Below are 14,439 nucleotides of genomic sequence, written 5' to 3'. Positions count from 1 at the left end.
ATCACATCCTGCCTGTACTCTGGGCTGCCCATCTCGTGATGGGTCTGATCTTCCCTCTGACCTGGGAGCCCTCTGCAGGCAGGGCACAGGGTGTCTCAGTGACTGCTGGGTCCCTACCCCGTTCAGGACGGGATTTCAGCAGACACGCAGAGAATGTTGAGTGAATACTCGAAAGACAGTTCACACTCTTCTCCCGGCCTCCCCGGCCCCTCCTAGGATCTTCTGGTCGACCAGACCATCGAAAAGGTCTCCTTTTGTGCTCCTGACCGCAACCTGGACAAGGCTTTCTCCTATATCTGCCGTGATGGGACCACCCGCCGCTGGATCTGCCACTGTTTTCTGGCACTCAAGGACTCCGTGAGTATTGCCACAGCTGGCCGGCTCTTCCCTCCCATGCCCTGGCATCCCAGCCCCACCCTGACAAGCTTCCTCCATTCAGGCACGTCACTCACCTCTGTGTGCCCAGTTTCCTCATCTGGAGAAGAGGGTATACTCAGTTCCCAATTTAGAGTATTCACGTGAGGGCCGGGTGCAGTGGCTCATACCTGTAATCCCAGCACTTTGGGATGCTGGGGCGGGTGGATTGCCTGAGCTCAGGCTTTCAAGACCACCCTGGACCACATGGTAAAATCCCATCTCCACTGAAATACAAAAAATTAGCCAGGTGTGGTGGTGCACACCTGTAGTCCTAGCTACTCAGGAGGCTGAGGCAGGAGAATCACTTGAGCCCAGGAGGTGGAGGTTGCAGTGAGCCAGAATTGCACCACTGCACTCCAGCTTGGGTGACAGAGTGAGACTCCATCTCAAAAAAAAAAAAAAAAAGAGTATTGGCTGGGCACGGTGGCTCAGTGGCTCACACCTGTAATCCCAGCACTAAAGTGCTGGGATTACAGGTGTGAGCCACCCCACCCGGCAATATTTTTAATTTAATTAATTTATTTAATGAGACAAGGTCTCTCTCTGTCACCCAGGCTGGCGTGCAGTGGTGCAGTCTCACCTCACTGCAACCTGGGTTCAAGTGATTCTCCCACCTCAGCTTCCTGAGTAGCTGGGACTACAGGCACATGCCACCATGCCCAGCTAATTTTCTGTATTTTTTGTAGAGACAGGGTTTCACCATGTTGCCCAGGCTTGTCTGGAACTCCTAGACTCAAGTGATCCACTCACCTTGGCCTCCCAAAGTGCTCGGATTACAGGCGTGAGCCGCTTGGATCAGTAGTTCATTACTTACTTTTTTTTTTTTTTTTTGATACAGAGCGAGACTAGTGTACAGTGGCACGATCTTGGCTCACTGAAACCTCCACCTCCCGGGTTCAAGCAATTCTCTTGCCTCAGCCTCCATAGTAGCTGGGATTACAGGTGCCTGCCACCACGCCCAGCTAATTTTTGTATTTTTAGTAGAGACAGGGTTTCACCATGTTGGCCAGGCTGGTCTCAAACTCCTGGCCTCAAGTGATTCGCCTGCCTCAGCCTCCTAAAGTGCTAGGATTACAGGTGTGAGCCACTGTGCTTGGACCATCTGATACTTTTTGTAGGCATCAGACTACTTCCCGCTCCATATTTCAGCATGCACACCATTAAGTATAATTTGTATTTGTTTCCAGATTTTTTTTTTTTCCTTCAAAGCGAAAGATATAATTGTCTTAGTTCAGGCCGCTGTAACCAAATGGTGTAGACTGTGTGGCTTAAATGACAAACATTTGTTTCTTGCACTTCTAGAGGCTGGATGCCTGAGGTCAGGGTGTCAAATGGCTCATTTCTTGGTGAGGGCTCTTTTCCTGGTTTGCAGACGGATGCTTGCTTTCTGTATCTTCACCTGGCAAGGTGGAGGGGAGATCTCATGTCTTTTTCTTTTTTTTTTTTTTTTGAGACGGAGTCTTGCTCTGTCGCCCAGGCTGGAGTGCAGTGGCGCGATCTCGGCTCACTGCAAGCTCCACCTCCCGGGTTCACGCCATTCTCCCGCCTCAGCCTCCGAGTAGCTGGGACTACAGGCGCCCGCCACCACACCCGGCTAGTTTTTTTTTTTGTATTTTTAGTAGAGACGGGGTTTCACCATGTTAGCCAGGATGGTCTCGATCTCCTGACCTCGTGATCCACCCGCCTCGGCCTCCCAAAGTGCTGGGATTACAGGCTTGAGCCACCGCGCCCGGCCTTTTTCTCCTTTTTAAGGGCATTAATCCTGGCCAGGCATAGTGGCTTATGCCTGTAATCCCAACACTTTGGGAGGCGCAGGTGGGCAGATCACCTGAGGTCAGGAGTTCGAGTCCAGCCTCGCCAACATCGTGAAATCCCATCTCTACTAAAAATACAAAACTTAGCCGGGCGTGGTGGTGCATGCCTATACTCCCAGCTACTGGGAGGCTGAGGCAGGGGAATTGCTTGAAGCCGGGAGGTAGAGGTTGCAGTGAGCTGAGGTTGTGCCGCTGCACTCCAGCATGAGCGTCAGAGTGAGACCCTGTCCTAGAAAATAAATAAATAAATAAGGGCACTAATTCCATCATGAGGATCCCACCTCATGATCTAACATAACTCTCATTGTCTCCCAAAGGCCTACACCCAAATACCATCATTGTGAATGAGGGCTTCAGTGTTTGAATTGGGAGAGAAACACACATTTAGTCCATAGCAATGCACAAGCCTTCAGTGTACAGTCAACGAATTTTGACAATTGCATACACCCATGTAACCAAACCCCTATCAATATCTAGAACATTGCCAGCACCCAATCATCCCTTCATACCCTTTCCAGTCATTCCCCACCCCATAGGAAACTACTATTCTGACTTTCTTTTTTTGAGACAGAATCTCGTTCTGTCACCCAAGCTGGAGTGCAGTGGTGCAATCATAGCTCCCTGCAGCCTTGACCTCCTGGGCTCAAGGGAACCTCCTGCCTCAGCCTTCCAAAGTGCTAGCATTACAGGAGAGAGCCACCACTCCTGGCCTGTTCTGACTTTTTTCACCATAGATTAGTTTTGTCTCTTCTGGAATTTCCGGTAAGTGGAGCCACACAACAGGCTCCTTGGTTTCTGGCTTCTCTCACTTGGAGCTGTCATTTCCAGCCCTTCCTCGTGGTGCAGATGAGCACTGAGGCCCAGAGAAGTGCAGGGACTCATCCAGCGCGATCCAGTACCTAGTGGCTGTAACCCAGTGCCCCTGGCCCCTGTCCGCCCTGCCCAGCACCTCTAACCCCCGCCCATCCTCTCCCCACAGGGCGAGAGGCTGAGCCACGCCGTGGGCTGTGCTTTTGCCGCCTGCCTGGAGCGAAAACAGCGACGGGAGAAGGAATGTGGGGTCACGGCCGCCTTCGATGCCAGCCGCACCAGCTTCGCCCGTGAGGGCTCCTTCCGCCTGTCTGGGGGTGGGCGGCCTGCTGAGCGAGAGGCCCCGGACAAGAAGAAAGGTGGGTGTTGCCCTGAGCACCAGCAGGGCACAGAGTGGGCACAGGGTACCCAAGGTCGGGGGGCGGGGGGCTTCAGAGGTACAGGGACTCAACAGTTTACAAAGCAGGGGATGCTTCAGGCCAGGCGCCATGGCTCACGCCTGTAATCCCAGCACTTTGAGAGGCCAAGGTGGGCAGATCACTTGAGGTCAGAAGTTCGAGACCAGCCTGGGCAACATGGTGAAACCTCGTCTCTACTAAAAATACAAAAATTAACCGGGCATGGTGGCCTACACCTGTAATCCCAACTACTTGGGAGGCTGAGGCAGGAGGATTGCTGGAACCCTGGAGGTGGAGGTTGCAGTGAGCCGAGATCACACCACTGCACTCCGGTCTGGGCAGTAGAGTAAGACTCTGTCTTTTTTTGAGACAGAGTCTTGCTCTGTCACCCAGGCTGGAGTGCAAGGGTGCGATCTTGGCTCACTGCAATCTCCACCTCCTGGGTTCAAGCAATTCTCCTGGCTCAGCCTCTCGAGTAGCCAGGATTACAGGCATGGCTAATTTTTGTATTTTTATTAGAGACAGGGTTTCCCCATGTTGGCCAGGCTGGTCTCAAACTCCTGACCTCAGGTGATCCACCTGCCTCGGCCTCCCAAAGTGCTGGGATTACAGGCGTGAGCCATGGCGCCTGGCCTTCTCAGGACTTTCCAACCTGTGTATCAAGACCTGTGAAGCCAATTTGCTGTACTGTAGCTGGCATTTTTTGTTTTGTTTTCTGAGTTGAGGTCTAATTCTGTTGCCCAGGCTGGAGTGCAGTGGCGTGATCACAGCTCCCTGCAGCCTCAAACTCCTGGGCTCAGGTAATTCTCCTGCCTCAGCCTCCAGGTAGCTGGGAATATGGGCACGCACCACAGCATCTGGCTAGTTTTATTTTTAGTTTTTGTAGAACTGGGATCTTGCTGTGTTTCCCAGGCTGCTCTCAAACTCCTGGCCTCAAATGATCCTCCCACCTCAGCCTCCCAAAGCACTGGTGTTATAGGTATGGACAACTGGGCCCAGCCCATGTGGCTGGCATTTTAAAAAATGAAATCAACCTGGGCAACATAGGGAAACCCTGTCTCTACAAATCATTAAAAAATTAGCCAGGCATGGTGGTGCAGCCTGTGGTCCCAGCTACTCAGGAGGCTGAGGCAGGAGGATCATCTGGGCCCAGGAGGTAGAGGCTGCAGACAGCTGCGATTGTGCCACCACACTCAAACCTGGGTGACAGACAGAGTGAGACCCTGTCTCAAAAAAAAAAAAAATGAGGCCGGGTGCGGTGGCTCAAGCCTGTAATCCCAGCACTTTGGGAGGCCGAGACGGGCAGATCACGAGGTCAGGAGATCGAGACCATCCTAACATGGACTAACATGGTGAAACCCCGTCTCTACTAAAAAATACAAAAAACTAGCCAGGCGAGGTGGCGGGCACCTGTAGTCCCAGCTACTCGGGAGGCTGAGGCAGGAGAATGGCATAAACCCGGGAGGCGGAGTTTGCAGTGAGCCGAGATCCGGCCACTGCACTCCAGCCTGGGCGACAGAGCAAGACTCCGTCTCAAAAAAAAAAAAAAAAAAAGAATTTAAAAACAATGAAGTAGAGAATCATAGAAAATATCAGAGTATATTGAATGGCATAAGGGTTAAATATAATTTAATGATACTTTTGAGTGTGAGAGAGTGTGTGTGTGTGTGTGTGTGTGCGCGTGCGTGTGCGTGTAAGAGGCCGCCATATAAAAGATACCTCTTACTCTGGATTGCCATCAAGAAAGTTTGAAACATACTTGGTAAAACTAACTTTCTAGGTAAATGGTTACTTTGTAAGTTCTAAAACTGTGTGTGTGTGTGTGTGTGTGTGTGTGTGTTTAAATTATAATTGTATGTATGTCCTGAGTCACCATATAATTTAATTAATTTATCTATTTATTTTTTTACTGTGAATTCTAGTTTACGTTTTTTGGGAAAACACTACTTAGAATTTACAAAGAATTTACCATTGGAAACTGATCCTGATTAAGGGAGACGAATGAGATTTGACAGGTATTAATAGGTGCAAGATGTGATCCTGAATTGGATCCTGGATTGTAAGGGGAAAAAAAAGAACATCTTTTTTTTGAGACAGAGTCTCTCTCTGGCACCCAGGCTGGAGTGCAGTGTCGCCATCTCAGCTCACTGCAACCTCCGCCTCCTGGTTTCAAGCAGTTCGTATGCCTCAGCCTCCTGAGTAGCTGGGATTACAGGTGCCCACCACCACACCCAGCTAAGTTTGTTTGTTTTATTTTTCTTTTTTGGAGACAGAGTCTCGCTCTGTTGCCCAGGCTGGAGTGCAATGGTGTGATCTTGGCTCACTGCAACCTCTGCCTCTCAGGTTCAAGCAATTCTCCTGCCTCAGCTTCTGGAGTAGCTGTAATCCCAGGCATGTGCCACTACACCCAACTAATCTTTTTTTGTATTTTTAGTAGAGATGGTATTTCACCATGTTGGCAAGGCTGGTCTTGAACTCCTGGCCTCAAGTGATCCTCCCACCTCGGCCTCTCAAAGTGCTGGGATTATAGGCATGAGCCACTGTGTCCAGGCATGCTTTTGTTGGATTCCAAAACATTTAACATTCACCACCTAAACTGACCCTCTCGGAGGCTTGGGAAGTAGCATGAGATGTTTATCCCAGGTTTCTAGTTGGCAAACTGGAGCCCAGAGAGGGGAGGGGACTTACTGAGGTCACACAGTGAGTGGGGGCAGAGGTGGTTTCCTGGTTCCAACCTGTCCTGGGCTGTTTCCACTACCCTGGGCCAGACCTGCATGGGTGCCCCATTGTGTCACGATGGGAGAAGCAGCACTGGGCGACATCCTTCTGGGAGGGTCTCTCTGGGCCCGAGTTTAATCTCCATGGTATTCAGGCCGCAGCTCGGGGAGGCCCTGGTAGGAGGGTAGGTGTGTGTTCATAGTTTGGCAGGGGTGAGGGGAGCCCTGCCCTTGAAGAGCCTGCCTCTCCTGCTGAGTAGGGAGGTCAGGCTTCCTCCCAGAGGACAGAGAACAGTCTCAGAGTGGAGGGAGCCAGGCTGAGAGACCAGAACAATCTGGAAAGCTTCTCAGAGGATGAAGCATCCAAGCCATGTCTAGAATGACTGGAGGAAGGGAGGAGCTCCTTGAGGTGGGAAGAAGGCTGGGAGGTGGGAGACAGAGGGGAACAGACAGTGACAGAGAAAGACATGATACAGAGAGCGAGGCCAGAGGGAGACAGGGTGGGCAGTCATTTGGAGCATGGGCTCCAGAGTCAGTCTGTCCTTTCCTAGCAGTGTCATTTGGAGCATATCACACTGGGCCTTTGCTGGGTCTCAGTTTCCACATCTGTAAAATGAGGATCGTATCAACCCCATGCGTAGTCGTGTGGATTGAATGAGTTAATACTTGCAAAGCATCTGGAACAATGCCTCATACGTTATTCCGGCACCAAATAAGTGTTTGTTAAATGATCGGAAAGGGAGATAGAGGGTCTCCGAGGGAAGAATGGTGAGAGCAGCAGGGCAAGACAGAAAGGGGCAAGAAGCTGGCGAGACACAGAGGGTGAGCCTGGGGGACGGTTTTCCAAGGGCCTCCTGGGGAAGGGGATCTTGACTTGGGTGGGAGTGAGGGATATCTCAAGGCTTTGACTAGCTTGTCGTATGGGCAGGACTCACTGACAAGGAAGGCAACCTTGGAGAATGACCCAGAGAACCAGGCGGGAGAGGCCTTGAATGCCATGCTGAGATACCTAACCATCCATCTCCCCCATGTCTCCAGCAGAGGCAGCAGCTGCCCCCACTGTGGCTCCTGGCCCTGCCCAGCCTGGGCACGTGTCCCCAACACCAGCCACCACATCCCCTGGTGAGAAGGGTGAGGCAGGCACCCCCGTGGCTGCAGGCACCACTGCGGCCGCCATCCCCCGGCGCCATGCCCCCCTGGAGCAGTTGGTTCGCCAGGGCTCCTTCCGTGGGTTCCCAGCACTCAGCCAGAAGAACTCACCTTTCAAACGGCAGCTGAGCCTACGACTGAATGAGCTGCCATCCACGCTGCAGCGCCGCACTGACTTCCAGGTGAAGGGCACAGGTGAGCCCTGGGCCCAGTGGGAAAGGGCACTGGAATCAATTGGCACTATCTGATGTGGGCAAGGGATAGAGGCGAGATGGTTCACACTGTGATTGATTTGCACTGTCTGCCATGGGCAAAGGAGAGAGAGGTGGAACATGTCATGATCGATTAGCAGTGGGCAAGGGAGAGGAAGGAGACAGCACAAATCAGGATTGATAAACCATGTCTGCTCTGAGTAAGGGATAGCAGAAAGGCCTCACAAGTTATGATCAATTAGCAATGTCTGGTGTGGTTAAGGAAAAGGAGAAAGATGACGCACGTCACGATTAGTTAGTAAAGTCCACTATGGACAAAGAAGTCGGGCATGGATAAGGAAGTTTGCCATGGGCCAGGGAAAGAAGAGAAGCAACACTGTTGGCCTGTTTTTGCTCAGAAATAGACTGAAGCACTGTAAGTTAATGCGTGCTCTCTCCCTCCAAGCATTTGCCTATGAAATCTGGCTAGGTGAAGGATACAGGTATTCCTCAGGCTCTAAGGAAAGGAGGATTGCGATGGATTAGCAATGTCTGCCTAGGGCAGAGAGCATCAAGGGATGGCAAAAAAGGCATCACAAATCATGATCAATTAGCAATGTCTGCTGTGGTTAAGGAAAACAAGAAGGATGATGCACATCATGATTGGTTAGCAATCATGATCTCCTTACAGTGCGTGTCATGGGCAAGGGAGAAGAGAGAGTAGGAAGAGTGTTATGTTTTTACCCAAAGGGGAGACTTCCAGAATTGGTCAGTAGAAACATGACATGCAGGGCACCAGTGAGCTCAGAGATCCCAGGGGTCAGGGGGCATAGTGATGGATCAGGGATATTTGTTGTGGGCACAGAGTTGAGCAGAGGCAGTACCCATCACGAAAAGGAGCAGCACATCATAATTGATTGGCATTGTCTGCCATGGCTGGTGATAGGAGAGAGGAGATATAAAGGTCGTGTTTTACTTGGAGGGAAGATGGAGTTACAAGGATCTGTTTCTTCTAGCACTTAGTCAGGGGAGCCATGAAGTCTGGACAGGTGATGGGTAAGGTGAGCAAAGAGCTCCGTGGAGGAAAAAATCGTGTTTGATTACTAATGTCTGCCGTGGGCCAGGGAAAGGAGACAGGTGGTATACATCATGATCTAAAAGCGATGTCCAGTCAGGTGCAGTGGCTCATGCTTGTAGTCCCAGGACTTTGGGAGGCCAAGGCAGGCAGATCACTTGAGCCCAAGAGGGGTTCAAGGATCCCTTGAGGCAGATGACTTGGCTAAACCCTGTCTCTACAAAAAAATACAAAAACTAGTCTAGTGTGGTGGCGCATGCCTGTAGTCTTAGCTACTCAGGAGGCTGAGAAAGGAGAATTGCTTGAGCCCAGCAGATTGAGGCTGCAGTGAGCTCAGATTGCACCACTTCACTCTAGCCTGGGCAACAGAGTGAGATCCTGTCTCAAAAAAAAAAAAAAAATTGAGAACAATGTTTGCCATGGGAAAGGAAGAAGATAGAAGTGGCATGCTACTGAGTTTTGCCTGAGGGAGGCAGGCAGAAGGGCTGTCTTCCCCACCAGCAGCCAGTGAAGCCATGTGGTCTGGCCCACACTCTTGTTCCTGGATGCCAAATCTGCATCGCCTACCCATTATGGCCTTGGGGATTGGTGTGGGAGGGTGTTGAGCTGTATCCAGGAGGCTGGGCTGCTCCAAAAGGTAACCGGTGAGCAGGTGCCCACCCTTGTTGAGAGTGACGCACACTCACTCCATGCCTGCAGCACTCCTGGGCCATCACACACCCTCACATTTGCTGTCCTTACGCAGCCTGACATCAGGCACACTCCCCAGGCTGTCACACGCACAGCCTGACATCAGGCACACTCCCCAGGCTGTCACACGCGCTCCTGAGAGGTGGCAGGAGCTCCAGGCTTTATTTAGAAGCCTCACACTCCTGTGGCCAGCTGCACGCTCACTTGGATGTGACATGCCACACAGAAATTTCACATACATAGACATCGTACCCTCACACACGTCACACATGCTCAGAAGTCACAAACTCAGAGTCAGGTATACTCTCAAGTCACGCACACTCCAAAATCACAGAGTCAGAAGTCACACATGGCCAGACGTGGTGACTCACACCTGTAATCCCAACACTTTGGGAGGCCAAGGAGGGAGGATCACTTGAGCTCAGGAGTTTGAGACCAGCCTGGGCAGCACAGCAAGATCTCATCTCTACAAAAAAATTTTAAAAATTAACCTTTATTGTTAACCAGGTGCAGTGGCATGCACCTGTAGTCACAGCTACTCAGGAAGATTGCTTGAGCCTGGGAGGCAGAGGTTGCAGTGAGCCAAGATTGTGCCACTACACTCCAGCCTGGGCAACAGAATGAGACCCTGTGTCAAAAATAAATAAATATTTTTAAAAAAGAAACACACTCAGATTTACACACCTTCACAGATCATACACCCAGATTTATGCAAACTCCAAAGCCACATGTGCAGATTCATGCACACCTGCAAACACACTCGTACATCACACGGCAGATGCACTCACACCTGGGGGTCACGCATCAGGACGCCACACACCTGGACTCCAGTCACACTCAGATGCCACAACCTCAGAAGCTGCATGCCTGTTTGGATGAACATGCACAATCATTGTTGACACTGGCTGTCCCACCTGGGCGCCCCCACAGCACACCTGCAGACACCTACGGCCAGTTCTGATGTTCACTGGAGCATCTGCATGACCCCTTGGAGACAGCCATTGGCTAAAACGTCACAGACATGTGTCACACACCACACATGGCAGTCCTTAATTGTTTATTTGGATGGTACCTGTGCTCATCCCAAGCCCTCGCGGGGCTGCCATGCCTGCTCAGTGTCTCCTGCCTTGCTGGCACAGGCACATCTCTGCTCTCATGATGTTTGCCATAGGTCAGGCTGGGTGGGGTGGACAGGGCCCCACTTCTCTGCCCAAAGCTGGACAAATGATCCCCAGCCAGTGAGCGGCCATGCCACAATCCATTCAGACTGGGCCCATGTCCTTGCCATGCACGTGGTTGGGCATATTTTTAAACTAATATATGTTGCTAAATGTTTTAGACATCTCTTCTGGTTTGTGGCCGCACACAAATCTTGAGGTCCTTGGTTTGGGGTCCCTGTTACTGTCAACCATCAAATGTCACACAGTAAGTTGATCGTTCTGCCATTCAGATGTGACACACACGTGTGCAGTTATTTGGCGGTCATGGCCACTTAGTTACTACAGCAGGAAAGGATACAGGTCACAAGAGAGGGCCACCAAGGGCGTGGGATAAAGGGTGGGGCTGCGGCAGGGCCTGGGCCTGTTTGCTGACCTCCGTCCTGCCCTGCTTCCCAGTGCCTGAGATGGAGCCTCCTGGCGCCAGCGACAGTGACAGCATCAACGCTCTGTGCACACAGATCAGTTCATCTTTTGCCAGTGCTGGAGCACCAGCACCAGGGCCACCACCTGCCACAACAGGTAAAGCCAGGCTTTCTACTGGGCAGACACCCTGCATGTCCTTCCTGTACCCCCTCCTCTATCCAGGGCTACCCAGACACTCCAGGGGTCTTGGGATCCTACAGGCTTAGAATCATGGATCACCTCAGAGCCAGGGGATCATCCTAGAACCATGGATCATCTTAGAGCCATGGGATTACGTGAGAATCATGTGATTATTTTAGAACCATGGACCATCTTAGAGCCAGGGGATCATCCTAGGTCCGTGGATCATCTTAGAGTCATGGGATTACCTCAGAATCATGCAATCACCTTAGAACCAGAGATCATCTTAGAGCTATGGGATTACCTGAGAATCACGCGATCACTTTAGAACCATGGATCATCTTAGAGTCAGGGGATTATCCTAGATCCATGGATCATCTTAGAGCCATGGGATTACCTCAGAATCGTGTGATCACCTTAGACCCAGGGATCATCTTAGAGCCAGGGGATCAGCCTAGAACCATGGGATTATCTGAGAATCATGTGATCATCTTAGAGCCATGGATCATCTCAGAGCCCTTGATCATTTTAGAGCTATGGAATCCCTGTAGAACCATGGGATCCCCTTAGAACCATGGATCATCTTAGAGTCAGGGGATTATCCTAGATCCATGGATCATCTTGGAGCCATGGGATTACCTCAGAATCGTGTGATCACCTTAGACCCAGGGATCATCTTAGAGCCAGGGGATCAGCCTAGAACCATGGGATTATCTGAGAATCATGTGATCATCTTAGAGCCATGGATCATCTCAGAGCCCTTGATCATTTTAGAGCTATGGAATCCCTGTAGAACCATGGGATCCCCTTAGAACCAAGGGATCATCCTAGAACTATGGATCATCTTAGAGCCATAGGATCACCTTAGAAACACAGATCATCTTAGAGCCAGAGGATCATCCTAGAACCATGGATCATCTTAGAGCCATGGGATTAGCTGAGAATCAAGTGATCACCTTAGAACCATGATTTATCTTAGAGATACGGGATCATCTTAGAGCCATGGGGTCATCTCAGAGGCATGGGCTCATCCTAGAATCTTGGGATCACCTTAGAGCTCAGAGATCGTTTTGGAACCATGGAATCCTTGAGAACCGTGTATCATCTTAGAGCCATGGGCTTATCCTAGAACCACAGGAGCACCTTAGAATCTCAAACGCTGTAAATGTAGAATTCGAGAATCTTAGAAAGCCCCACCCTAAACTGTCAGACCTTACTATGTTAGGATAATATTATACATGTGGAGAAAGATCCATGCAATCTTAGAATCTTAACTCCTAAAACAATACATTCTGAAAGTATTAGAGAATCAAGGGTGATATTCAAAATAGTGAATACCAGCTGGGTGTGGTGGCTCATGCCTGTAATCCTAGTACTTTGGGTGGCCGAGGTGGGGGGATCACTTGAGATAGGAGCTTGAGTCCAGCCTGGGCAACATGTTGAAACCTCGCCTCTACTAAACATACAAAAAATCAGCTGGGTGTGATGGTGCGCGCCTGTAATCCCAGCTACTCAGGAGGCTGAGGCACGAGAATTGCTTGAACCTGGGAGGCGGAGGTTGCAGTGAGCCGAGATAGGGCCACTGCATCCCAGCCTGGGCAACAGAGTGAAACTCTCTCAAAACAAACAAAACAAAATAGTGAATCCCAGGTTTGGCAGTGACCAGTCAGAAGGGCCGTGGAGCTAGGAGGATGTCAGTCCTACTTAGACTTTCCCATCATAGGACCTTAGAAGCTCAGAATTGTATGTTCTTAGCACTCCAGAGCCATTAGGTGGTCCAGAATGCTGAAGTCACCTGCCTGAAGTCAGCAAGCTAGGGAGGTGCAGAGCTGGGATTCAGAGGCAGGCGGTCTGGCTCCAGAGTCTGTGCTCTGATCCCCACACCATGCCAGTTCCCAGCCTGAGGTTCTTCTGCTGAAGCCCTTGCCCCCTCACCTATCCCTCTCCTCTCTCCAGGGACTTCTGCCTGGGGTGAGCCCTCCGTGCCCCCTGCAGCTGCCTTCCAGCCCGGGCACAAGCGGACACCTTCAGAGGCTGAGCGATGGCTGGAGGAGGTGTCACAGGTGGCCAAGGCCCAGCAGCAGCAGCAACAGCAGCAGCAGCAGCAGCAGCAGCAGCAGCAGCAGCAAACAGTGTCTGTGGCCCCGGTGCCCACCATGCCTCCTGCCTTGCAGCCTTTCCCTGCCCCTGTGGGGCCCTTTGACGCGGCATCTGCCCAAGTGGCCGTGTTCCTGCCACCCCCGCACATGCAGCCCCCTTTTGTGCCCACCTACCCAGGCTTGGGCTACCCACCGATGCCCCGGGTGCCTGTGGTGGGCATCACACCCTCACAGATGGTGGCCAACGCCTTCTGCTCAGCCGCCCAGCTCCAGCCTCAGCCCGCCACCCTGCTTGGGAAAGCTGGGGCCTTCCCACCCCCTGCCATACCCAGTGCCCCTGGGAGCCAGGCCCGCCCTCGCCCCAATGGGGCCCCCTGGCCCCCGGAGCCAGCGCCTGCCCCAGCTCCAGAGTTGGACCCCTTTGAGGCCCAGTGGGCGGCATTAGAAGGCAAACCCACTGTGGAGAAACCCTCCAACCCCTTTTCTGGTGACCTGCAGAAGACATTCGAGATTGAACTGTAGCCCGAGCCGCCCCGCCCACTCCATCATCTCCAGGCGCCCCACGCCTGGGGGTGGAGGCACAACCTCTCCCCTAACCCTGCTCTCTGGGGCTGCGCCCCTCAGCACCCTCTCAATACCCCCCTCTCTCAACCACCCCAACAACCACTACAGAACCAACATTGTGACACCCAGGTTGGAACAGGATGGAATTCAGGGATGGACCCAGCCTGGCTAAGGGAACCATTTCACTGCCGGACTTAGGCTGGCGATGCCCCCTTCCCCCACCCCAGACACAGGGGTTGGCCACAATCCCACTGAATGCCCTTGGTTCACGCTCCATTTCCCAGTTTCTGTTGACCTCCCACCTTCCAGTGTTGGACAGGATGGGGGGGGACACTTGCTTAGGGGCTCTCCTGGGCCCCACACCAGTGCCCACCCCAAATCTGGTCGTCTCCTCCCCCCATACACAGCACAAGCTAAGGGCTGCCCTCTGCCCACACGCTGCGTTCACTGCCAATGCTGTAGTCACCCCCATCGCCCTCCAGCTCTGGGGCCCATGTGTTCCTTGGGCCAAGGTCTCATGGGGGCTGGGGCCAAGTTGGGGGCCCAGGAGGCGGGGAGGGGGGAGGAGGAGAAGATGCGCAGTTACCTCATGTCTGTGCCCGCTGGGGAGGGGTCCGGGAAGAAGGGGAAGGGGTGCCTGGCGGGTACTTTTCTATCTTTTATTTCCAGATTTTTTTTGTATCTAAACTTGAAGATTTGTATTATACAAGGACAGCCAATAAAGGAAGAATATAATGGTGCCCCTCGGGAAA

General features: G+C 52.0%; 1 protein-coding gene across 5 annotated transcripts in view; it reads left to right on the top strand.

Moving 5' to 3' along the window:
* The window catches only part of LOC105495329 (NUMB like endocytic adaptor protein), a 25,029-nt gene extending 10,590 nt beyond the window's left edge, over nucleotides 1-14,439 (top strand). For 3 of the 5 annotated variants that reach the window (XM_011764712.3, XM_024797106.2, XM_011764713.3), the window contains exons 6-10: nucleotides 217-357; nucleotides 3,211-3,400; nucleotides 7,195-7,500; nucleotides 10,878-11,000; nucleotides 12,981-14,439. In XM_011764712.3, the coding sequence (XP_011763014.2) occupies nucleotides 217-357; nucleotides 3,211-3,400; nucleotides 7,195-7,500; nucleotides 10,878-11,000; nucleotides 12,981-13,645 (1,425 nt within the window). In that variant the 3' untranslated portion in view covers nucleotides 13,646-14,439. The remainder of the gene's footprint in view (nucleotides 1-216; nucleotides 358-3,210; nucleotides 3,401-7,194; nucleotides 7,501-10,877; nucleotides 11,001-12,980) is intronic. The other 2 variants (XM_071086875.1, XM_024797107.2) reach the window with 1 other exon arrangement.

Source organism: Macaca nemestrina, chromosome 20, assembly GCF_043159975.1.
Source record: "Macaca nemestrina isolate mMacNem1 chromosome 20, mMacNem.hap1, whole genome shotgun sequence".
In the NCBI taxonomy this organism is placed as follows: domain Eukaryota; kingdom Metazoa; phylum Chordata; class Mammalia; order Primates; family Cercopithecidae; genus Macaca; species Macaca nemestrina.
This window is presented reverse-complemented; position numbering and strand designations above follow the sequence as displayed.